Source organism: Rhinolophus sinicus, linkage group LG05 (assembly GCF_036562045.2).
Source record: "Rhinolophus sinicus isolate RSC01 linkage group LG05, ASM3656204v1, whole genome shotgun sequence".
In the NCBI taxonomy this organism is placed as follows: domain Eukaryota; kingdom Metazoa; phylum Chordata; class Mammalia; order Chiroptera; family Rhinolophidae; genus Rhinolophus; species Rhinolophus sinicus.
Window position 1 is genome coordinate 74201341 of NC_133755.1, and position 24034 is coordinate 74225374.

General features: G+C 47.0%; 1 protein-coding gene across 3 annotated transcripts; it reads right to left on the reverse strand.

The window, feature by feature from the left end:
• Positions 1-296: 296 nt before the first annotated feature.
• TTL (tubulin tyrosine ligase) lies at positions 297-24030 on the reverse strand. 3 transcript variants are annotated; one of them, XR_012496456.1, is made up of 9 exons: positions 23718-24030; positions 21136-21214; positions 15473-15705; positions 14377-14574; positions 12038-12173; positions 10918-11187; positions 6182-6325; positions 5464-5900; positions 297-3641 (listed from the first exon to the last, which is right to left on the reverse strand). XR_012496456.1 is itself a non-coding variant. In XM_019713997.2 (8 exons), exons 1-8 carry the CDS (start codon positions 23872-23874, stop codon positions 3527-3529), a joined length of 1332 nt encoding a protein of 443 aa, XP_019569556.2. In that variant the 5' UTR covers positions 23875-24029; the 3' UTR covers positions 297-3526. The 3 variants fall into 3 exon arrangements, 2 of the variants coding, with proteins under 2 accessions (XP_019569556.2, XP_019569557.2); XM_019713997.2 differs by lacking the exon at positions 5464-5900 and having other exon boundaries at positions 23718-24029; XM_019713998.2 differs by lacking the exons at positions 5464-5900; positions 14377-14574 and having other exon boundaries at positions 23718-24026.
• Positions 24031-24034: the final 4 nt, after the last annotated feature.

Here is a 24034-nt window from a genome sequence, read left to right on the forward strand (position 1 = left end):
CTTCCTGCTTGTGCAGATCCACCTGGTCAGAGATGAAAGCTAAAGGCACACACACAGCCCTACACATGTGTGTGTCCTTCCATATTCTTAGGAATGTTGAAACTTTTCAAAACTTCCTATGGAAGTCTCAGTTAGGAGGGACAATCTGTTGACTTATGTATTGAATGGCATGCCGGGTTCAGCCAGTGACGGCCACTTCTGGCCTGTTTTTGTATGGCCTATGTGCTAAGGATGTTTTGTATATTTTCTAAGAGTTGGGGAAGAGACAAAGAAGAAACTGCAACAGAGACCCCACATGGCTTATAAAGTCTAGAATATTTACTGTCTGGCCCTTTACAGAAAGTCTGCCTGTCGCTGGGTAACAGAATCATGGATTCAAACCACCAGTGAGTCCTAGGACAGTCAACACCCACAATAAGACTATGAGACCTTAGGGGACAAAAACACTTGAAATATTATTACTTTAATGCCCCAGGCATTTTAAACATTCATAAGATCGCCTTTTTTCATAAGTCATGTCTTCCTAGGTAGAGCTTGTGTCCAGGATCAGAGCCAAGGGTACCACTGATTCCTTTATAGCAGAACATGCTGTGGGGGCCACCCTGGTGCCTGACTTCTCTATTGGAGTCCCCACCACACCCGCAAGAGGGTTGGGTCCACTCTGCTTGACACAACCACAACTGCTCATGAAATACACTCTGTGGCTTCACTGTGCTGTGGCTCTGTGCATCCTGGACCGTCCCAGCACGACCACGTCTCCCACGTCAATGACAGCTGTCCAGGGCGCGAGGGGGACATCGTGTCGGCTGGTCAGTATGCCAGCACCTGCTCCACTGCATCAGGCACTGAGGCACTTGAATGTTCTGGACAGAGTGGAGTTTGTAATCCCCATAGGAGTTAGTGTGAGGAAAGGGGCTTTTCTCTCAGTAAGTAGTAACCTTAACATGTAGTTAGCAGACTTATAAGCCCCCCGTCTGTTCACACTTGTTGCCAAGGCTTCCCAGACTGTAAGTAGACGAAGGCTGTTTGACATGAAGCAAAGAGAGAAGCTGCTTAGACGGCACTTTCTAGTCGTATAAGTACCTGTGTCAATATCTGGTCATTCTTAAAGAGAAGCCTGTCCTTCCAAAAGCCCTAGGCCTTATTTGATTCTCCCAGGGTAATAGTAATGTGTTTGTCCTCCCTTCTCAAATGGTTCTAGGCACCTCTATGCACACTGATGCCTGAGGTTCCAGTTAATTGTCAGGGTGGGGGAGGGGGACTGTGGACACCAGCACTGCGAGACGCGTCCCAAGTGCTCCCAGCACACAGCACGGGGCCCCTTGGTGCTGACGATCCTTGAGTCTTCCTAACCTCCCTGTGCTCGCTACAGCCTGTGAGGTAGTCCTGGGTCAGGCAGTGATCCCTCCCGTGAGACAAGAAGCAAAGGCACAGAGGTTACGGCCTGTCTGCCACTGAGTGGCCAAGGATAGAGCCAAGACTGGAGGGGCATCTCCAGTGAGGAATACCTCCTCCCAGCAACTGGCGACACGAACACGGACATATGCAGGAGGACTGACTGGGCAGCCAGGCAGGACCATCGGTACAAGGACACGAGAGTATGGAACAGTTCTGAGCCAAGCACCCCCGAATGGAAATAAACTCATAAAATAAATACTTATTGGAAACCACGTGAGGAATGAATGAAGCGTCACTTCCTACTGGAGCCTCACTTCCCTCACATATATGCTATTGATTCAGGCTTAGAAAATCCATCAAGACCCATAGACTTTCTAACATCTCTGAACTCTTAGCTCTGTTGCTTAGCAGCTGGAGAACTCTCGAGTGTCCCTGTAGATTAGGTCCCAAAGATCATGACATACCTGCATTCACGTGTCACAGCACTATAAAAACCTCCACACTGTCCCCATTCCCAGCCCACGCAGACATCCCAAGGACCCAATACTCCACACTCTCTAAGGGGGTGTGCACCTGGCCATGACCTACGTACACATCCCCAAACGCCAACCTGGCAGCTCGCTGGGCCTTCAGGAGTGACTTTTACCACTGACTGTTCCATTCTGCTCTGCACGCAAACTTTGTGATCTAGACTCTGGGTAAAAACCAGGACTTGGTTTTGTAATTGCAAATCTCCACGTGAGTCAACTAGCTGGGCCTTTGTCCCCATCACCCTGCTGTCACACTTTCACATGCTACACCGATTGCTGCATCTATTATATTTTTATCATTCCATTTTCACTGTAAGCTCCCACTTCCCCTCATATTTGAGGAGCTGTTGTTTTTCCTTCTCCTTTTAAAAACATTTCCCCAAGTACAGGACTACCTTTTCATGTAAGTAGCATGAATAATAAGCACACGTATGCAGGAAGGGCACATGCACCACGTTCTAGTGCTGAGGTGCCTGGTCCCGGGGTCTGCTCTGACGCCCACACTGCCTGGGGAGGGCACGCTCACCCAGCTCAGCCAACACGTGGTACCTGTCCTTCCCACTACTGGTGACGTGGCCTCCTGAAAAGTCTGCAGCATACTACTCAAGCTGGGGAGTGGAAATCATACCAAACGGGACACTTCTGTTGGCCCATGAGAGGCTGTGTGGAGCTCTGGAACCCCAACTTTTCTGTCTGGGGAGAGCCTTTCCCTGGGATAGAGGCCGCTCGCTAGAACAGAACCTGCCCCTCCAACCTCAGCAGAGATACGTGGCGAGCACGGAGAGTGAGTGGCAGGGAATCCCTGTCCTGGGGTGGTGCCACCCCGGGGCCAGGAATTCTACTTTCTGACCCCAAGAGAGGTTTTCACAAAAGTGAAAACGAAAATCGTGAATACAGGCAACTCTGCAATAGTGCTGTGGATTCTGGTTACAACTAAGGTGACTGAAAGCATCATATCCCAAGGGCACCCACTACTGAGTAAAGCAAGACATGTTTTCTCTCTCATGCTAATTTGATGCTAACGGGCTGTGGCCAACGTGCTGCTTGGTTTTTAAAACATGCAGAGAGCAGCGTTTGCTGTGTTGGTGCCTGGCCCACACCAACCTGACGGGACTGGCCCAAAGGCTCAGGAATGGAGACAGGAGAAGGCCCTGCCCCACGAGGCCACGAAACCTAGGGCTGCTGGCGCAAGCCAGTCCAGAGTGTCATGGGGGGACAGGCAGGGTCACACCGGCAACTCCGCAACACGGTAGCATCCAATCCCCATGCAGACAGAAGGTGGCGGTGGGCACAGAGCTAAGGCACGAAGGCTGCAGCAGGTGGGGACACCAAAGGTCCAACAGTCCCCGGGGAGGAGCGGCATGGCTCCCACGGCTGCCTTAGGACGGAAGCTCGATTCTTTAAATGATGAGAGCATAAAACAACCAAATCCCAGTGTCTTCCCCTGAGAGGAGCATTTAGTTCTCCCCTCGGGGGCCCTGAGCGGGGGCTCTGGGGAGTCACCTCCGCTGTCATGCTTTCTCTTCCATCGCATCTTTGCCTGCTGCCTCTTTCTCGTTTGGCTTCCCCTGGAGCAGGACCCCGCACTCGGCCCTCTGTCACAGCCTGACGAAGGCAGTCGGCTGGCTCTGCTGCTGCTCGGCATCTGGGGGCGGGAAGACGCTGGAGATGGCCACGTCCACGATCCCCTGGCACAGTTCTGCGTAGAGCTTCCTGAAACATGTTTGGAAACACTCCATTGAACAAGTTCACCCAAGCGGGAGCGGAAAAACCAGAGCTTTTCCCACATCACAATCACATTTACACAGCTCACAGCTGGCTCCCACCATCCATCCAGATACTTGGGGCACTGCGGGTGATGAAGTAACACGTGTTTCTGGAAGGCCCAACAGGCGGACAAAGTTTGCCGTGAGCTGCACGGTGGACAGGCTATTGCAAGATAAGAGCCCTGCTGCTGTCTGGGGAGGGGACACATGCAGTGGCAGCCCTCTCCACAGAAAGCTCCTGCTCCGTGTGGTTGAAGGGACTGTAGGAGTGATGCCCCAGGAGTGACAGCTAAGCTGAGACCTGGGGAATGAATGAAGTCGGAGCAAGAATGGAGGATGGCAGAAAAGAGGGGAGACAGACACAAGGACAACGAGGGAGGGAAGGGGGACAGAAGGGAGGTGGGCTGGGGACGTGATCAGTGCAGGGCAGGCTGCAGACAAGGCAGGAGCCAGGCCATGGCCAGGAGTGTGGACTCTAGAGGCCCTGGAAGCACCAAAGCAGAAAAGCTAAGGAGGAAAACCTCCCACCCATGTCTTCAGAGCAGCAAGGGGCCCTCCAGCTCCCTTGGCCACTATTCCCTATAGGTTTCTGCCCATTGTGTGGGTAGCTCACGAGGCCCAAGCCTGCAACCTCAGGACCGACTAATGGGAAAACCAGAGGCATGTGGTACAGAGAGAAAACCCACATGTGCGACGACGCTCAGGCCAGACACGCTCACCCACCTGACTCGCTGAAGACACGCTGGACTCCAGGCCCGGGGCCCAGGGCAGGCACCCTGACCTACAGGAACAGAGGCCTTTACTGCCCTGCTGTCCAGTCTGCGCCCCATCACAGAAAGGGGACCTTTTCCCCCACCCCCAGTCCCGAGGCTGGTGCTTCTAAGTCCCCATGTCGTGTAAGGCCCTCTGGGAGGAAAGCATGAAAAGCCACGCCTGCGTTATCCGTCTTAGGAAGTGCCGCCTGCCAGCAGACCTCCATCTCCCGGCTGGACAGTTGTCCCCCACCCCCAATTCCACAGCCCCGTCCTTCTGTCCAACGAATTAAGTCCCCCTGTCAACAGTTTGGTGTGGCTAAATCACTCAGCCTCCCACTTGTAAGGGACAGTGACAGGAGGCCTGGAAGGCAGTGAAGGGGACAAAACTTTGGACTCGGCACGTCCCCAGGAGCCACACTGTCAAATACGCTGTTCAGTGCTTCATGAGGCTCATCTTGAAACACTTGGGAAGGCGCTTCCCAAGGGCAGGCTCGGGCCAAGGAGAGGATGCAGCTGTGACACGGGCAAGTCAGCTCATATCTGAAGCACTCGTGCTGTGGAGGGTCACTGTACACAGGTAGTCCTGTGCCTCTGACATCCTGCTCATCATCTGCGACAAAACAGCCGCACGCTAACACTGCACAACACGTGGGGGACTGTGGCTCATGAGGAAACACAGGTCTTCCACCATGTCATGTCACCACACCTATCAGCCCTCAGCCCATCCCTCCTTTAGGACACAAATAAGAAAGCATTTGAAAGTTCACATCCTTCAGTACAAGAACCGGACTCGTGCCTCGTGCCTCTCAGTGTGGCCTGGGTCCCTCGTGGCTTCCCGGGCCACGTCACGGTAAGCCCCACCCCACCCCAGAAGCCCTCTCCATTCAAAATCATGCCCCTAAAAGAAAGAATCGGTTCCTTTTCTGTCGCAGACTTGTACCACAGTATGATTCATAGTGATTAATTGGGCAGTGTCTGTCTCCTCCCCCAGTGGGCTTCCTTGAGGACACTCACCTTTACGTGACCTCCTCCTACTCCTTTGGGAGGTGACCTCAGTTTCTCCAGGATGTGCATGGCGGACACGATGAAAGTGGATCTCAGAGCCAATAGCCTTTGAGGGTCAAGTCCTAGTGAGCTTCCCTCACATGTAAGGCCTTCCATGGTGCAATCGGACCCAACTGTCCCCTTCGTTGTCCCTTACTCCATGACCCCACACTGCAGCCAGGCATCTCCCAGGAGGAACAGAAGCTCCCCTGGGCGGCAGCGTCTGCTCACCTGTGCTATCCCACAAAGCCTGGCACCAAGCAGGGCCTGCTGGACACTGTCCCCTTCCTGAAGGCCGTCTCCTACCCTCTGCGAAGATGTCACTCTCTTCTCACATCCCAGCTCCAGCTCCACTGCCTGCCTGGGTCATCACTGTGCCCCCAACTCCAGGGCCCTGCTCACTCACCCTGTCACACAAGAGGGTCCCCTCTGGCAATTACTGGCTTTGTTTGAAACTCTCACAACTACCAGCCACCTGAGCACAGACTAACGGCTCAACTCACGGGACATTGGGAAAGGAAAGGCCTCAGCAAAGCCCTTGCGGGCGGGGTCCTCCCCAGGGGCTCCTATTTTGTCACACCCACCCTGACAGCAGTCAAGGGTTACGGGAACGCACCACCTTGCCAACACTGGCAATTCCATTGCGGAACCAACTTGCCCTCTCACAACCCAGTGGTGTCAGGCTTACTGAGCACAAGCGGGGGCGCCGTTGACCTCGATGAGCCAGACCTTCAGTTCCTCGTCCACCATGAAGTCGAAGCCAAACAGCTGGAAGCTGTGGTAAGGGAGGTGTCGTGTGCTGATGGCAGGCTCCACACTCGAGAGGCAGCTCCTGCAGGCAGAGGGAGAAGGGACCCGGGAGATGGGCTGGTGACGGTACATCACGTGTGCTCACAAATCGGCTTGACCAAGTTACCAATAGATTATTCAAGACGATGCTACTTATCAGGCGACTTGTTAGAAGACGGCAACCACATATGTTTGCACAAGCACAGGCTGCTTTCCAAGCTCAGCATTGTCACCGTGACTCCTGTAAAGGTGGCCTACTCCCACAGGAGGGCTGCTGCCACATGTGTTTGTGACAATAAAACATCTGCATGTGTTGTCTCCATAGAAAAGAAAGGGACCACTATTTGGCGAAGAGCAGAATTGACACAAAGAATGTTGGCCTCATTCATTTCTTTTGCTAGACCTAGTTTGGATGCCAAATTGTTACTAATTAAAAGACTGGAGAACTACATGTATTGAAACTAAATGTTGAAATAGAATAGTATTAACGTCAACTACTGTTTGAAAACATTGGGGGAAAAAAACCCCGGAAAAATTGAAAACACAGAAAGAAGTTGAAAGTGAATCTCAAACATATATGAGATCAGAGGTCAGGCTGCCGCAGCCAGAATATTGGTCATTGTTTTAACCTCTCCAAGCCAAGCTTTGATTTCTTTTTCCATAAAGTCAGGGGTAAGATAATGGAACTATGACTAATAAATCACTGTTGTCTAATATGGCTGTCTCACAATACCTGTGCCATCTCTATTTTATGAAGGTCTTTCTGATTTTCCCGACCTAATGTTGGGGCAATACCTTAGTAATAGAATATGTTATAATGACTCTAAGATCACCAGGGGTACCCATCCCTGTACTCAACTGTATAGTTAAAAGGAAAAAGTGTGGGGAACTGGCTTCCACATGACTAACTCTAGCATGTAGGTTTTGACTCTTGACTGTAGAGACCTGTGGCCTCTGTGAATGTGGGGCCAGGGTCTCGCTCCCTTCTTTTTTTTTCCCGAAAAGGAAAATATTTCTATAGATATGTTTAAGCCTTTAAAAATAATTTTGGACAGTTAGCCATTGAAGACCCAATAGGAATAAGAATTTTTCTTCCCATTCATCTTTAACCTGCACTGGCCAGCCACACACCACACGTTTTTCTAAGTCCTATTTCTATGCTATGAGAGAATACCCTTAACTTTTGTTTTAATTACAACATTATAATTAAGAAAAAATATTTAAAAATACTATTTAGTTTTGATCTGGTTGTTCTGGCTGTTAGTTTTTCCTTTACATACTAGAGCACAGTGTACTTTCATTCTTTATCCTTCAGTATTATTGGGTTTTATCTGTCTTTTTTTCCTTTTTTTTTTTTTTGCCATGAACATCTATTATTTAATGAATCTTAAAAACAGAGGACAGACTCATTAAAAGCAATACTAAGATTTCAGCTGACATCTCAACAGAAAAGACAGAAGCCAGAGATAACGGTAAGCCACCTTCAAAGTGCCAAAAAAACTAAATGCTGATCTAGAAATCTGTTTCCAGAGCAAATATCATTTTAAAATGAAGACATAATAAATATATTATCAGATAAACAAAAACAGAGCTAATTCATCACCAGCAGACCTCACTTTTTTAAAGCAGCACTAAACATGAGTTTTTTAAGCATAAGGAAAATGATCCTAGACAAAAGCAAGAATATGCGGGACAGAAAGAGAAGCAACATGAAGGGTTAAAATGTGTGGGAAACTCTACATGAATATTAACTGCACATAATAATAAAAATAATGTCTTGTGAATTTAAAATACGTGGAGCATTAGTGACCATGCACGTGCCCACAGTCCAGGCCCCGCGTGGGTCCCTCCTGCTTCCCGAGAGAGAGCCACTATTTTGAATTTCCTGTTTATTACTCCTTTGCTTCTCTCTATTTTTACCATCCAGTACCTTCCTCTAAGTAATGTATTATAATACTAAGTTTTACTTGTTTTTCAATTTATATGAATGGAATCAATCTGTATTTAATATACAGCTTGCTTTTTATTTTTTTTATTTTTGCTTGACAATATGTTTGTGTAAGTGCAGTGAAAACACCTTTCAGGAATAAGGTGAAATAAAGACATTCTCAGATGATGGAAAATTAAGAGGACTCATCACAGCAGAACTGCCCTAAAAGAAATGCTAAGGTCTGACGGGAAATGATACCAGAGAGGAGCCTGGAGCTTCAGGACTGAATGAAGAGCAAAACTAACAGCAAATCTGTAGGTAAATAAAAGAATATTTTCCTCCTTTTATATTTAAACGGGAAGGGGTTTCTTGTACATGGCATGCAGTTTGCTCTTGTATTTAAAACAAACCCAATATGTGTGTGTGTGTATATATATATATATATATGTATATGTATATGTGTATATATATGTATGTATATATATACGTATATATACATATATACACATATACATATACATATATACACATATATATACATATATACACATATACATATACATATATATATATATGACAGCGATAATTATAACATGTGGTGGAGAGTTCAATGTATGTGACTGTAATAGACACTACAACTATAACAGAGGGAGAGTGTCAAATGAACTATAAGGTTATAAGGTTTCTGCATTTTATTTGAAGTAGTAAATTATTAACTCTAAGAAAGCTGTGAAATATTCGGTACATAAATTGTAATCTCTAGAGTTACCACTAAAATGTAAATAGATAAGCAGATAAATGAGCTATATCTATATCTATCTATCTATCTATATCTATAATAAATATATATAGAGAGAGATAGTATCTATGATATATATATGTACATATATATAGAGGGAGAGAGAGAGAGAGAGAGAGAGATAGGCAGGCAGATAGATATAGAGATAGACAAATATAGAGCTAGATAGACAAATACAGAGATAGATAGGCAGACAGATGATAAATATAGAGATAGATAGATAGATAGATAGATAGGCAGACAGACAATAGAGATAGAGATAGACAGACATAGATATCTAGATAGATATAGCCAAATACTCAACAGGAAAATTAAAATGTCACTCTAAAATAATTCAAATAATTCAAAAGAAGTCAGAGAAATGAAAAGCTAACAAAAACAAAAAATAGAGGGAACAAACAGACCAAATAATAAAATGGTAGCTATAAATCCAATCAAACCAATAATTACACTAAATGGTATAAATACCAATTAAAAGACAGAGATCATCAATCATATTGGATTCAAAAGAAAACAAAACCAAACCCAACTCTATGTTGTCTACCAGGACCCACTTTAGAATTGAATAGAACAGAACAGAACAGAACAGAACAGAATAGATGGAAAGAGATACTCTACTAATCAAAAGAAAGCTGGCTATATTGGTATCAGGCAAAATTGACTTCAAAATAAGAAATATTACCAGAGATAAAGGCAGAAATTACATAATGTTGTTACCCTCAAAAGAGATAACAATTCTAAATGTATTTACACTTAACAACAGATCTTCAAAATATATGAAACAAAACCTGATGAAACTAAAAGGAGACACAGACAAATCCATAATCATACTTGGAGACTTTGATGTGTTTCCTCTCTATAATGAACAAATAGATCTGAAAATCAGCAAGGATATAAAAGACTTGAACAGCACCAGCAACCGCTTTCACATAATTCACATTTATAGAACCTGCCCCACTAGAGCACAGAAAACATTATTCTTAGTGTGTGTGGAACATTCACTAAGATGGACCATATTCTGGCCATGAAACAAACATTAACATATTTTAAAGACACGAAACCATACAAACTATGTTCTCTGGCCATAATGGAAATAAAGTAGAAATCAGTAACAGAAAGATGTCTGGAAAATCCCCAAATATTTAGATATTAAGTAAAAATTTCTAATAAGACATGAGTCAAATATGAACGAACACACAAGGGAAGGTAGAAAATAATAAAATGAAAATGAAAACACAACATAGTAAAATCGGGTGCAGCTACCATGTTTCCCCAAAAATAAGACCTAGCCGGACAACCAGCTCTAATGCGTCTTTTGGAGCAAAAATTAATCTAAATTATACTATAATATAATACCAGGTCTTAGATTAATTTTTGCTCCAAAAGACGCATTAGAGCTGATTGTCCGGCTAGGTCTTATTTTCTGGGAAACACAGTAATGAATACTTAGAGGGAAATTGATAGCACTAAATGCTTGAATTTTTAAAAAATTAAAGTCTCTCAAATCAATGATGTAACATTTCACAAGGAAACTAGAAAAAGAACAAATTAACACCCCCCCAAAAAAAAGCAGAAGGGAATAATAAAGAGCATAAATTAAGAAATCAAAAACAATAGAGAAAATCAATAAAGCCAAAAGCTGACTTTTTAAATAGATTAATAAAATTGATAAACCTCTAGCCAACCTGTCCAAGAAAAATGGAGAGAAGATATAAATTACCAGTATAAGGAATGAAAACAAAGACATCATTACAGATACTATAGATATTAAAAGGATAATAAAAGAATACTACAAATAATTATTGTCCTTAAACTCGACAACTTAAATGGAAAAATTCCCAGAAAGGCAGAAACTCCCAAAGGTTCTTCAAGATACATGTAAGCAAAAAAGATAGAATTCAGTTACCTTATGATATGTTTGATTTGTAGTAAGATAGTATTCTCCAGTGTGATGTTCAAAGCAGCCGTCAGGTACTGACTGAACTCTTCAAAGAACATTTCGTTCCCTTCTTCGTATTTTCCATAGTTCTTTGAGTGTTCCTTTTGAATGCAGTGATTGGTCAAGTGGCAGGTTTTGTCTTGGAAATTATCGGCATGATACGATTCTGATGCAGTCCGCAGCACACCCTCACGATAGAGGTAGATGTTATACTGGTGATCCAGCAAGACCCAGCTCCTGCAAGTGAAGGAAAACACTTTTACTCAGGTCTCCCAAAGTTTCTTCACATCACACACATCATCCCACACCTTGACTGTTTTTGGTGGGAAGTAGAGGAAGGAGGTAAGGAGGTGCATTTTAAAAATTAGACGAGGCAAGGCATGGCAATTAGTTAAGACAATGATTGTCTTTGTAATGGGCAAACTGATGGCAAGGAGATACATGAAAAAGATACAGCATTTCGAAGAGAGGTGATGGGCTGGTTTTTAGGATCAGCCTATGGCAGCTCCGTGTGCCATGCCTGCCCGGTTAGTAACTTTGGAAGGAGCGCTGTTCACTCGGAAGCCGATTTGACGTCACAGGGCAGCAAGTCAGCATGAAGGAAACAGACTGTCCTCTGGGGAGCTGACAGCAAGGTCACGGGCAGGCTGGGCTGAGGGCTGCTCAGTGTTAGAAAGCGACGCACAACCCCTTGCCAGACCTCCTGCTCAGAACGTTAAAATCCAAAAATCTGAGGTGTGTTCATAAAATCCTCAAAAGAAGGGACACAGATAATAATGTCAGGACATATTATTTGTCAGGGTCAGATGATCTGTTGTGTCTGAATTGGGTGTCCCATGGGTATCTCTTGGCTTCTTCCACAAGCAAACCCCATATATTTTATACCCTTCTCATTGGACCCACAAGAAGTCATTTTCGTTGAAGAGAATATAAAGAAAACCCATAATCTTAGTAACATTTTCTAGAAAGAAAAACGGAATTCAGCACAGAAGTTCAGTTGCACTCAGCTGCGCTCACTTTTGGTCACATATTGAACACTTGGTCACCATGCAATGCTCCAGGCTAGTGAGCCCGGCTAAGAGCTCACCGAATGTCGAACTTGCGATGGCCTGGCTCCAGCAGCAGAGGGCGCTCTAGGTACTTCTGGATCACGTGAACCTGGCCTTGGCGGTCTATGAAGTCCAGAAGTTCCGTGGCCTCCGAGGAGATGAGAATGCCTTCCCCTAGGGGAAATCAAACCGGAAACGGAAGTTGTTGCAGCTCCTCCTGAGAAATTGCTCTGCGCACAGCCAGAGGGAAGCGCCCACAGGACGCTGGTTGGCTGGCCATTCTTCGTTCCCAGCCCTCCCCTGCTCCCAAAGCACCAGGGTCATTCAACCCTTTCTCCATGTAGGGTTGCAAACAATGTCTTGGCAGGCTCCAACCACAAAATTCCATTTTACAGACACTCAAAATGTCCAGGTACCCTGGATAAATGCCACCACCCTCCCACTGGCTACCACGATAAGGACATGCACTTGCACTGCCTGCGCCTACTTCTAACACTATCTTATGGAAACACCTGGGAGGTTAGGGCACAAATGCAAATGGAGCAGTGGGTATCCTGCAGCTTTATAACAGAAAAATCGGCTCCAAAGTGTCCGTCGACATTAAGTAAATGATACCATAGCCTTTTAAACAGCTTCACCACAATGCATTTTGCATACCATAAAATTCACCCATGGAAAGTGTGCACTTCAATGGTTTTAGTCTAGTCAAGCAACCATCACTACAATCTCAGTGCCAGACAGGAGGGGGGCAAGGGGTGGGTGGAAAGGGGAAGGGTTGAAGAAGTACAAAGTGGATGCCTTTTTTCTGACTAGACTATGGGGCCATGACAGCAAGACATCCTGTCTGTCTCATTCACCTCATATCATTACTTCTCTTAGTCATTCATTCATTCACTCACTCACTCAATACCTATACTGACCTTTGCTGCGTGCCAGGTGCTGTCCACAGCACTGAGCACCAGTGTGACATGGCCTGACTGTGCTTTAACAGGATGTCTGCTGTGTGAAGACTCTACAGAATGGTCCAGAACATGAGGACAGGGAGCAGTGCTCCAGGTGAGAGGTGAAGGCTGAACAGGCTCGATAGTGCATGTAGTTTCAAGGTTGGACCAACTATACCTGTCATGCAGTGGATACTGAACATTTGTTTAACAAGAATAAAAGCCATTCATTCAGCCTATTGGTTTCATCTGTGGTTTCCAAGCAGCATACATGAATACCATTTATCCTTGACTCCCAAAGCAAAATGGCTTAGTTGCTTGGCATGTTATTCTCTTTCCCTCTCTTTGCTGCTGACATCATTGTGTTTTGTCGTGGTAAGTGTCCACGGACCACCCAGGTGGGATCACTGCCAGACTTGACAGGCCCTTCTGCCAAGGGCCCTGTGGGGACAGAGTCCCAGAGAGCAGTTTCCAGGCTCTCGGTCTCACGTGGAAAGGTGCTGGCCATCAGCTGTAACTAGTTGGCCATCAGCTGTAACCAGTTAGCCATTCTGATATAACTGCCTTGGCTGAGCTAGCAAGCACGGATTGCAGTTAGCAAGGGTTTGGTGGGTTGGCAGAGAAGCAGACGGTGGATTGCGGATTGTGTGGATCCTGCTTCCTGTGTCTCCAACCCAGCCACCAGCGAGAATATATGTCATGCAGGGTCTCTGGTCCCGCTCCCCATATAAGAATGCAGGATATGGTGAGGCCAAAAAGGAACATCCACGGAGCCATGGATGAGAGATTCATACTGCTATATGGTGGAGGCTGGGTTGGAAACACAGGAAGCAGCATTCACACGATCCGCAGCCTTCTGCTTCTCTGCCAACCAACCTCACTTACTTACTGCAATCCGCCGTGCTAACTGCAATCCACTGCTTGCCAGCCACCATTCACTGCTGACGTAGCCACGGCAGTTATATTAGGGGCCAATGGCTCACTGGTTACAGCTGACGGCCAACTAGCCACAGCTGATGGTCATCCAATCACAGTTGATGGCCATTTACTACCTGAGCCAGCACCTTTCCACGTGAGGCCGAGAGCCTGGAAACTGCACTCCTGGCTCTGTCCCCACGATATAGTAGTATGCCTCCCTATCTATGGCTCCGTTGGTGTTCCCTTTTGGCTTCACCATATCCTGCGTTCTTGTGCGGGGAGCTGAGTCCCTGCATTACAATCCCTATCTTATTCCTGAGTCTCATGCCAGTCAAGGCTCCGAGGCAGAAGGTGTCCTTACAATGGCCGTCCTGACTCCACCCAAATCCACAGGAGGAATCTGGAATACTGTGGATATCTATTTCCTCTTCCAAGTCCCCCATTTATTATTAGAACCAAGCTAGGGGACAGTATTTGAGAAGAGGTCACAAGAGGGGAGAGAGAAGTCAGTGAGGTACCTGGCTCGTGGCAAGATTTCAAGTCCCCCAGTTTCAGGAGGTTCCAGGTGATGGGGTCAGAAGGCCTTCTCCAACAAGGCAACAAGTGAGCTGAGAGACTCAGAAAATGACCCATGAAATGCGTCCAGGTACACACAGGTGTGACGGTTTGCAGGACACCAGGCAAGCAGCTACGGGCCGAGGAAGGCCAAGAATGAGCTGTGATCAGAGACGGGCACTGTGGGGACAGAGCCAGGAGTGCAGTTTCCAGGCTCTCGGCCTCACATGGAAAGGTGCTCACTCGGGTAGTAAATGGCCATCAACTGTGATTGGATGACCATCAGCTGTGGCTAGTTGGCCGTCAGCTGTAACCAGTGAGCCATTGGCCACTAATATAACTACCGTGGCTATGCTAGCAGCAAATGGGGGCTAGCAAGGGCAGATTGTAGATTGCGGATTGCAGAGAAACCGATGCTGCCAGCGAGATATAGTGGTATGAGTCCCCTACCTATGGCTCCGTGGGTGTTCCTTTTTGGCCTCACCATGTCCTGCGTTCTTGTATGGGGTGCAGGAGCTGAGACCCCGTATGACACCCTCCACGACAGGCACACGTGAAATGTGCAGGCTGCCAGCAGGGCTCGGTTGGGAGCTCATGCTAACACCATTATGTCTGAGAGGAGGACTGGCGAGAACAGTAGCTTTGATTCAAGTGGAGATGGCAAGAAAAAGTGTAATTCAGAATATGCTTTGCAGGTAGAGCTGATGCATCGGGTATAGATAGTAAAGAAAAGAACAGTCATGATAGATGCTGGGTTTGGGCTCCGAGAGAAAAGTGGGAAGACTGACAGGCGGGCGGTGAGGGGGTAGAGTGGGAGGGAAGTGAAGCGTTCTCTGCCAGACGTGTGAGTTTCAAATGCCTGCAGCTGGGTGCGGAGCTTACAGGGAAAGACATTGGCTAGAGGCGCAGACATCGGTATGGAGGTAAATATTCAAGACAATGCACCCAGACGTGCTAGCTACCCTAGAGGATGCAAGTAAGAGAGTCACCAATTTAAACACATCATTAAAATCTAGCCGATGACAGGGACAGGACAAGGGGGCAGGAATGCCAACTCACCTTTGGCCCCAGCAGATGACTTTGCAATCCAAACGTTGCCCTCTCCATCCCCCTTCTTTTTGTTGTAAGATGCCAGGAAGAATTCCCTCTCATCTGTCCTTGAGTTACAGATGGGCAGATGGGTCCCATTCTGTGCAGGAGCAGCTGGGGTCTTCAGGTTGGTGGGGTAGATCACGTAGGACTCTGGGAACCACGTACAGGACTCGGCCAGTTCTGGGCTTGTCTTGATTAGCCTGGCACAGGACATGGGCACAGGGTCAGGCTCCCTCCTTAGTACTGTCACTCTATCGAGAAAAGCCAGGTCTCCCCAGAGCTCGTCCAGGAGGCAGCGTGTGACCGGGGGCTGGGTGCTCCTTCTCCCTCCCCGGGCCCACCTGTAATGCCCTTTCCGGGACACACAGCTGTACATGCAGCCTCCAAGGCAGGTGTCAGCTGGCTCAAAAGGGGCCTGATGTCCAGAACCTGAGCTCTTTTGAGAATGCATCTCCAAGGAAACATAACTTGAAATCGTCCTGGGCCAACACCTCTTAACAAGTATGCCATGGGTGAGCTAGCTAGGCCCATACTGAGAAAACCAAGTGGGGATTGAGGAAATTGTTTGGGTCACTAGAAAAAGATGGCCTTGGCCCATGTCTCTGGAGAGGAAAAGCTATGACTCAGGAATCTGAGCTTTCTAAAGACTTAATTCTTCATTTCTAGCTTTTAGCTGAGCCTGACTCCAGAGACAGAATAAAGGAGGAATCTTTCTAACAGGACGTAGGATTCCAGCAGTCATACCTCCTGCCCCCAAAATAACATGACACGATGGAAGATAATGTCAGGCCTGGGCAAGCCACTTAAACAGCAGGCTTCTGAAGGGCTTCCCACCACCTCTGCTTCCGCGTCAGACCCCCACGGCAGCATCACATTGCTAGGTCAGGCCCTGGGTCACAGAGCAGTGCATTTCCCAACACCACACAGGCAGGACGCAAGTCGCCAGGTCCAAGTCGTACCTGTGCTCTGATCCTCAGTGCCGGGAATCAGAGTCAGCGAGGGAGACGCCCACCGGCCTCCCCACCCAGGCTCCCTCTTCTACAGAACTGCTCATATGCAGCCCGGGGTTCAGAGCCATCTGCTAAACCCAGTCTGTGAGCAAATGGCAGAAATAATGAAAAGAAATTTTGAATTGGGATTTAAACTAAAGTTATCACAACGTTAAAGACAACAGAATTTGTGTTACTTGAACGCAAAGGAACAAACAAAAAACCATTTCTAATTCAAGCATGTTCAACGCTATCAGTGCGGTCCGACAGGGTGGCCAACAGCCAATGTGGCTTCTGAGCCCCTGAAATGTGGCCAACGTGACTCAGGAAGTGAATTTTAAATTTAGTTTAGTTTTAATTTTTGAAACGGAAGCATTGTAAAATATTTTCCCATTCAGCACAACTTTGCTGCCTTGGTAGCATGACATTCCATTCAAACTACTGCGTGACCTGAGACATTTTTGTTATGTCTCAGAGTGCGTGTCAGGCACATGTATTGTTTCGAGTGTTACACGTCAATACATCACTGTTACTCAGGGACAATAGATTGATTCAGTCCATGGGTGTTTTTTTCCATGCACTGAGACATTATAATGTTTATTACGCATAGAACACGAATTAAGACATAATTAGTAACTAAAGTGAAGTATAATTATGTTTCTAGTTAAATAAGTATGGACACACTTTAAAATTTAAAACAAAGGCATACTACTGATGCAGAATTGAATCGGGATGCAGGAGCTAGAACTTCAACCAGAATAGGAAGGGGAAAAAAAGCACTAGACTTTGATACCCATTTGCCTTTCAACAGTCAAAAAAGAATCAATGATATTAGTGGCTGAAATCCAAATTAAACATTCAACCAAAAAATTTACATTTATAATAGACTCTATGCTTGTAACTTTGGTCAGCTATAAAATGGCTTGGATTCTTACACAAAAAAGAAAACCATTTTAGATGGAAATGTGGCAAAATAAATTAGTTTGAGGAAAAGACTAAAAAAAGTATTTTACAAAAAGTGAACAATCTTTCGTTAAGTCACTTTAGTTAAACAATTGCCCATAGAGTATAAAACAGTTCCCACAATGTTAAAGATTGAGTCAAATTTTGAAATCTAATAAATATTTTTCTTTAGGTGAGTTGTGACATGAGATGCTGCCAATTAGTACTTTGGGGATGTTTGTCTCAAAGGATTTCCAAATATATAAAAAAAATTGTCAAATTGCAGCCTTAAAAACATCAAACTCGCTGTGTAGATACGTTTTAGACCTTTACATTTGTCACAGAAGAATTTCACCTACATGTGAAAAATCAGTGTCTGTCATGACAGATGGTACTGCAGCTAGGTTGGGTTAAAATTTAGACTTACTGGGATTTTAAAGATGTTTCCTTTATTGCTTCATCCTACTGTCTGATACACACTGGAAACATTTACACTCAGTTTGCTAAGGCCCATTCTATAGAAAGTGGCATGGATACAGTTGTTAAAATGGCTTAGTATTTGCCTATACTTGCAAATGCTACAATGATTTGCATTTGACAGAACTGTTGCAAGGAACAGAAGACAAGGAATTTAATGATGCTGTGTTCTTTGCTTAGGATAGTCAGATGGAAGGAAGGGTTTTACCAAGATTTAATGTACAGTTAACTCCACGTTTCCTTGAAATCAAGGGACTGCTTGACAAATCATTATTTTCATCTAATAATTCATTATTTCATTCAACAATCAAAGATTAAAATGGCAGTGTGATTTACATTTTCTCACTTGTATCGACACTGCCATGAACAAGCTAATTTTAAAGCTCTAAAGAAGGGACCTACCAGACAGGTATGAGAATTTATGGTCCAACTTTATAATACAAGCCAATGATAATGATTTTACATATTTTTATAACATGACTTAATATGCAGAAGATTTTAATTGTAACAGACAGCAAATTGGCTGTAAAAACGAAGGGAAAATTTGAAGAAAACTTGGTTGACACTGATATTTTATGGTTTCTTTTCAATTTCTTCAATACTCTTTTGAATTCGATATTAGTGCTACTGGGTTGACACAAGAGTTGGTGAATTTACTTAACTTGGACATAGTTTTGGAAATGATATGCTTTTGCTTCAAAGTAAATTCTTTTAATAAAATGAACCATGTGGATATTAAAGGAAAATGCTTTTTCACTGTTTAGGTTGTTGAAAAACTTTTACATATGTAGGAACAATTTGGGTATATGAATCTACTTTTTTGACCATAAATGTTGATGAAATCTAAATATAGAGCAAGGGTTTGCAATGAAAGTCTAGTGTGTGCATTAAGATGTGCTATAAATGTAAAATACACACCAGATTTTGAAGACTCAGAATGAAAAAAATAATTTAAAATGTATCATTAGTTGTTTTTATATTAATTGCATGTCAAAATGATATTTTGATTCCTTGGTTAAATGAAACGTATTATTAAAATAAACTGCACCTGTTTGTATTAATTTTCATGTGACTACTGGGGAACTTAAAGTCACACGTGGGGCTAGCATTCCACTTCTGCTGGACAGCGTTGGCCGGCAGAATGACCTTCACTTGGAGGCCCTCATTTCCTGTACAAAACCAAGACCAGTTTCGACAGGAAGTCCTTTGCATCTGTGCCATTTCCTCAAAGCCCATTTGGAAAGGAATTACAAATGGAGGTTTGTTCACATCTATAAGGGAGAAACGCTCACAAGAAGAAAAGAGCCTCCAACCAAAGCTGGAATAACAGCCCTCAGTCTGGCCTCCAAGAACTTCTGACACTTGCTGAAGTGACAGCAGGAAGATACCTGCTGTGCAGCACCCTCTGAGTGTCGCCCCCGTCACAGTGAGTACATGGGTCCCGAGTACAGATTCAAATCATCCTGTCTTATCACTAACTGCTCTGGCCCTGGCATTCTAGATGCCCTTTGTGAGCTGCCATTTAAGGTGGCATTTTTAACTCTCCAGAGTCCTTTTGAGCCATACAAAATTATAGGACAGAGACAAAATGAGAAAGGGAACCATCACCTCCTGGAATTACCACAGTCCCTGGCAGGACACCTGAGAGAATGAAGGACACTTGTGAGGATGAGAACAAGCCCAGCATGCATAAGTCAAGCCGTTACAGACTATGTCACATGCCACCCAGGGGCAAAGAGCAGGCGTAATCACCACTGTCCCCACTTCCCAGGTGGGACACTGGGAGTCAGAATGGTGGTGTCCAAGGTCCCAGAGACTAGACACCGCCTCAGGCCTGGTCATGACTGCAGCCCTTAGTCACTCCACCTCATTATAGCTGCTAAATATGCAAATATGTAGAACACAGTATTGTTACAGCATCCTCTGTTCCTACTTTTATAATTCTACCTTTATCTTTAGAGAAAAAAATCATACTAGAAAAAAGATTGAATAAACATTCTACAGATTTTTCTAAATGAACAATCTGGACCATGTCCTATGTCTGCTCCTAGTCCTGGCAAAAGACTCTTTTTCATCTAAACACGTAAGAAATGTGTAACAGGAAGACCTCAGATGCCTCGCCCTCCCTGAGGTGTAGCTGGCGACTCATGAAAACCTGCATGGGGAGAAATGGATACAAAGCTACTGGGGCCAGTGAGTTGGACAAAAAGTAGACATAGTCCTATAAACACCCCACTTCATAAGTCTAGAGCCCAGAAAGAAATGTGAGTGGAGAAAGGGCAGGGGCACTGAGCTGTCTTCCAGGGTCATCTAATGATCTGTTTGGCTGCACACCCATGGTCACTAGTCACCATGGAAAGGACACCAGGGACCTGCTACAGCTCTGACTCAGGGGCCATAGCCAACTTCCCTATTGCACTGACAATAGCAGTCAGTGATGGCCAGTAATAACAAGAGCTCTCACTTACTCTGTGTGAACTACCAGGCAGGCGTTATTCAAAGCCTTGACATGAATTAACTCAGAATCCTCACAGCAACCCAGACGCAGTTACCATTATTATCCCCATTTCACAGAGAAGGAAACTGAGGCACAGAGTCCCACACTTCACTCACATCACCTTATTCGGTCCTCACAACCACCTGAGGGATGTGGTGGGGCTTAGAGGGATGACGATACTTGCCTAAGCAAATCACAAGAATGGGGGCTGCAACCCGTGCCACTGGTCGTGGACCTCAGTTACCGTAGCACACTGTTCTCACAACCCAACTTTGCAGAGAGGGGCAGTGTAGCAGATACTGTTATGCTCTGCCAGGTGTCCTTTCCGAGGGGACCCCGGGTGCTGTGACAGTGGCTGCCAAGGGCTCATACACACCTCTTCTCCAGGGACCAGCCCTGCCCAGAACACCAGACTCCAGAACACCCTGCAGCCAATGGCTGACACATCCCGGAATAAGGAACCCCGCCCCCCAATACATCACTGACACAGGAAATGCACCCCTTGGCCCTGCCTTTGGGAGCCTCTGGAGGCTTCATAAAGCGCTAGAGTTCAGACTGCAATCAAAGCAACTTAGAGAAGCCTCCACAACGGGCATGTGTTGGCTTCTAAGTGAAAATACATTTGCCCTTTCAAAAAATAACCCACATTTTTCCTGAAGTGTTTCATAGTGAAAATTAACACCATTTGTGTGAGAACTCAAGAACAGGTGTTAAGGAACACTTACTTCACCAGAGAGGCTTTGCGGCACAGTTTGTCAGCCCCCCGGTAGTAATTCACCAACTGCAGCAGCCCAGGCTCGTGACCTGTGAAGGAAAGGGGGGGTCAAGGAGGGTACCAGGATGGGTCAGCACCCTGTGCACTGGAGGGAACAGCTGTGTCACACCCACCTGTCTCTCCCTTTCAGGACTCGCGGTTATTCTATCCCCACATAGTAGCCCCATAGCGGGTATGATAATGTCATACTGAGCCCACTGCTGCCATTGTTTTTTCTTCTTAGAGTGGAGGGGCACTTTCTATTTCACCTCTCTGGGTCCCCATCGCACCCCTCCTTGGCTTAACACACAGGGACTTATGTGTCACCTCTGTACAGGAAGGACTCCAGCCATCCCACTCCTGACCTCGCTCCTTACCTCCCTCACCTTGCTCCCTACATCCCTCAGGGAGGCCAGAGAACTGCGTCTCCTCTTCTCCAGCATGTCTGCCTCTGTGGACTTCCAAGGGAGGCACCAAGGGAGGTGCCAGAAGGTGAAGGAAGGCCGCGGAGAGGCCGCGTCTATAAACCCTGAAGGCTGAGGACTTGCTGCTGTGCCTCAGTCCACAGGAACACTCATTTTCAATAGACCTTATTGCGTATCTCTCCTCCATGAAATTAGAGTGGAAGGGATACAAATAAAACAAAAACCTCTACTTTTGTTTCAAATCCTAACAAAATGCATTGCATTTCCAGCAATAAGAACAAAAGTGAAACCAAGCAAAGGGAGTCTGAGTTGAAGTTGCCAGAGGTAAGAATAATGGATCAGAAAACAGCATCCAACAAAAAGTTTCAGGCACCACTGGGCTCCCACCGGATTCCAGGCTCCCACCTGTACCTACCTTCTCCCAGGGGCCCCAGCAACCCAAGCCTCTACCTCATTTCTCCTTGGGGCCCATGTCGTGCACTTTCAGCAAAAGGAAAAGATCCCCATAGTTCAGGCAAAAAAACCCATTTTGCTTGTGGGGTGCCCTTTCCTCTCCCACAAACACAAATCTGCTGCCTTTGTGGGGCCTGGGTAGGATCTGGGCCCTCTGGGTGGCTTCTATTCCTTCTCCTGGGGCCTGAGCCATGCGCCCCACTCCAGCCCCGGTAGAGTCACCTGTCTATTCTTAATATTAGGATTCCAGCTGAGCTTTTCTCGCTGGGCACTGCCCAGGGCAAAGAGGCACGAAGTCAGTCAGGCACAGAAGTGCACAGAGCCAGGAGGAAAGACCCGTTCCCAACTGCCAGCACATTTTCTTCTGCTTTGAGGGCAGGTGTTCCCTTTGCTGAAAGCTTCTTGGGGAGACAGTTAACAAAAGGGGATCTCCATGCACATTCCCCACATTCCAAGATTTCTGGGTTGGAACGAGCCCTTCCAAGGAATCCCCATCACACACCATAAACCAGTATAAGAATGAAAGTTGTCCATGGTACCCAGCGTTCCAAAGAAAAAGTTTCAGTAAGGCTTCGAGGTCACACCCAAAGTCTCCAAACCATCACGATTGCACTGCCCCCACCCAAAGCTCTGTGTAAGCTCATTGCAGCCAGTCGGTTCCAAAAGGCCTGTCTCCAGTCTCTGCCCCTTCACCCTCCCCACTTCTGACCACACCTATTTCTAGAAACTGTGTCCTTCCCTGGACTCAGAACACTGCTCGGTGTGGCTGCTGTCCAAGGCAGTGATAGCTTTTCCTCGTTATCGTTTCCCCCTCTGGGTCTTTGGCCCCCACTCCGCGGAGATTGTGTTAGGGAACATGGCTCCCCAGGCAGTGAGGAGGGGCCGCGAGGCTGCACTCAGCCAGTGCGGGAGGAGTTGGAGCATCTGCAGCACTTCTGGATTACGTCACCCGAAGAGGAGCGCGGGTGGTCCGTCCCTCCCCGCCAGGAGGCAGTGTGTGCCGGGTACTGCCAAGCCTGCTCCACCTGGGGAACGAAACCGGGCAGAGCGCGAACCCGCGTTCCTAAACTCTGCACTCAAAGCCCCATAGTGACCCCACGTTCTTCCGTGAGGCTAAGGAACACCTGAAAACAGACACCCCCACCCCCTTCCCGGGGCTGCCTTCTAAAGCTCCTGCGTTGGGAATCCAGAGCCTTTCCCACATGCACTGGCCGTTTATCTGAGCTCTCAAGGAGCTGAGTCCTCAGGCTTTTCACACAAGTGCCCCTCCCGCGCCCACATCAGGCCGGGTGCGAGCCTCCAGCAGGATGTCACCCGTCTCTGCAGCAGACTTGCCCCATGGGGGCGTCGGCCCGGGGATGGGGGAGTCAGCCCCGCAGTGCAGGGGCGTGGAGCCTGGGCATGGGGGCGCGTCGGGCCCCGGGATGGGGGCGCGTGGCCGGGGGCATGGGGAGCATGCGGTCAACGCCCCTCATGCTGCAGGACAAGCCACTGTCGGGGTGGCAGCGCCGTGACTCGGGCCTGAATCCGAGATTCCGGAGATGTGAAGCGTTAAGACCTTTAGAGATCTGTGTTTTTCTGGGGAGGGGCGGCGCGGAGGAGATCTGTGGCCTTAAAACAAAAGCGCTGGTTCCAACGGGCCGTGGAGGGCAGGGGCCGGAACGGGGGAGCTCACCCAGTCTCCCGAAGGGCAGCCGGTTCCGCTCTCCTAGCATCAGGTTGAACCTGGGGTTGTCCCGCCGCAGCCTCTTCCAGTGGCCAGAGGCAACCAGCAGCCGGGAGACCTCGGCGTAGACGCTGCTGTTCTCGTCGCGAACCACAAAGGTGAACATGGTGAGGCCGCCGGCGCAGGGCGCGGGGACCAGCGGGTGTGCGTAGAATCCGCCCGCGCAGTGCAAAGGCCCAGGGCCCCGCGTCCCCGCCGGGCTACCCGGGTCCCTGCCCCGCGCATAGGCCCCCGCCCCACGCTCCCGCCGCACCCCGCCCCCGCCC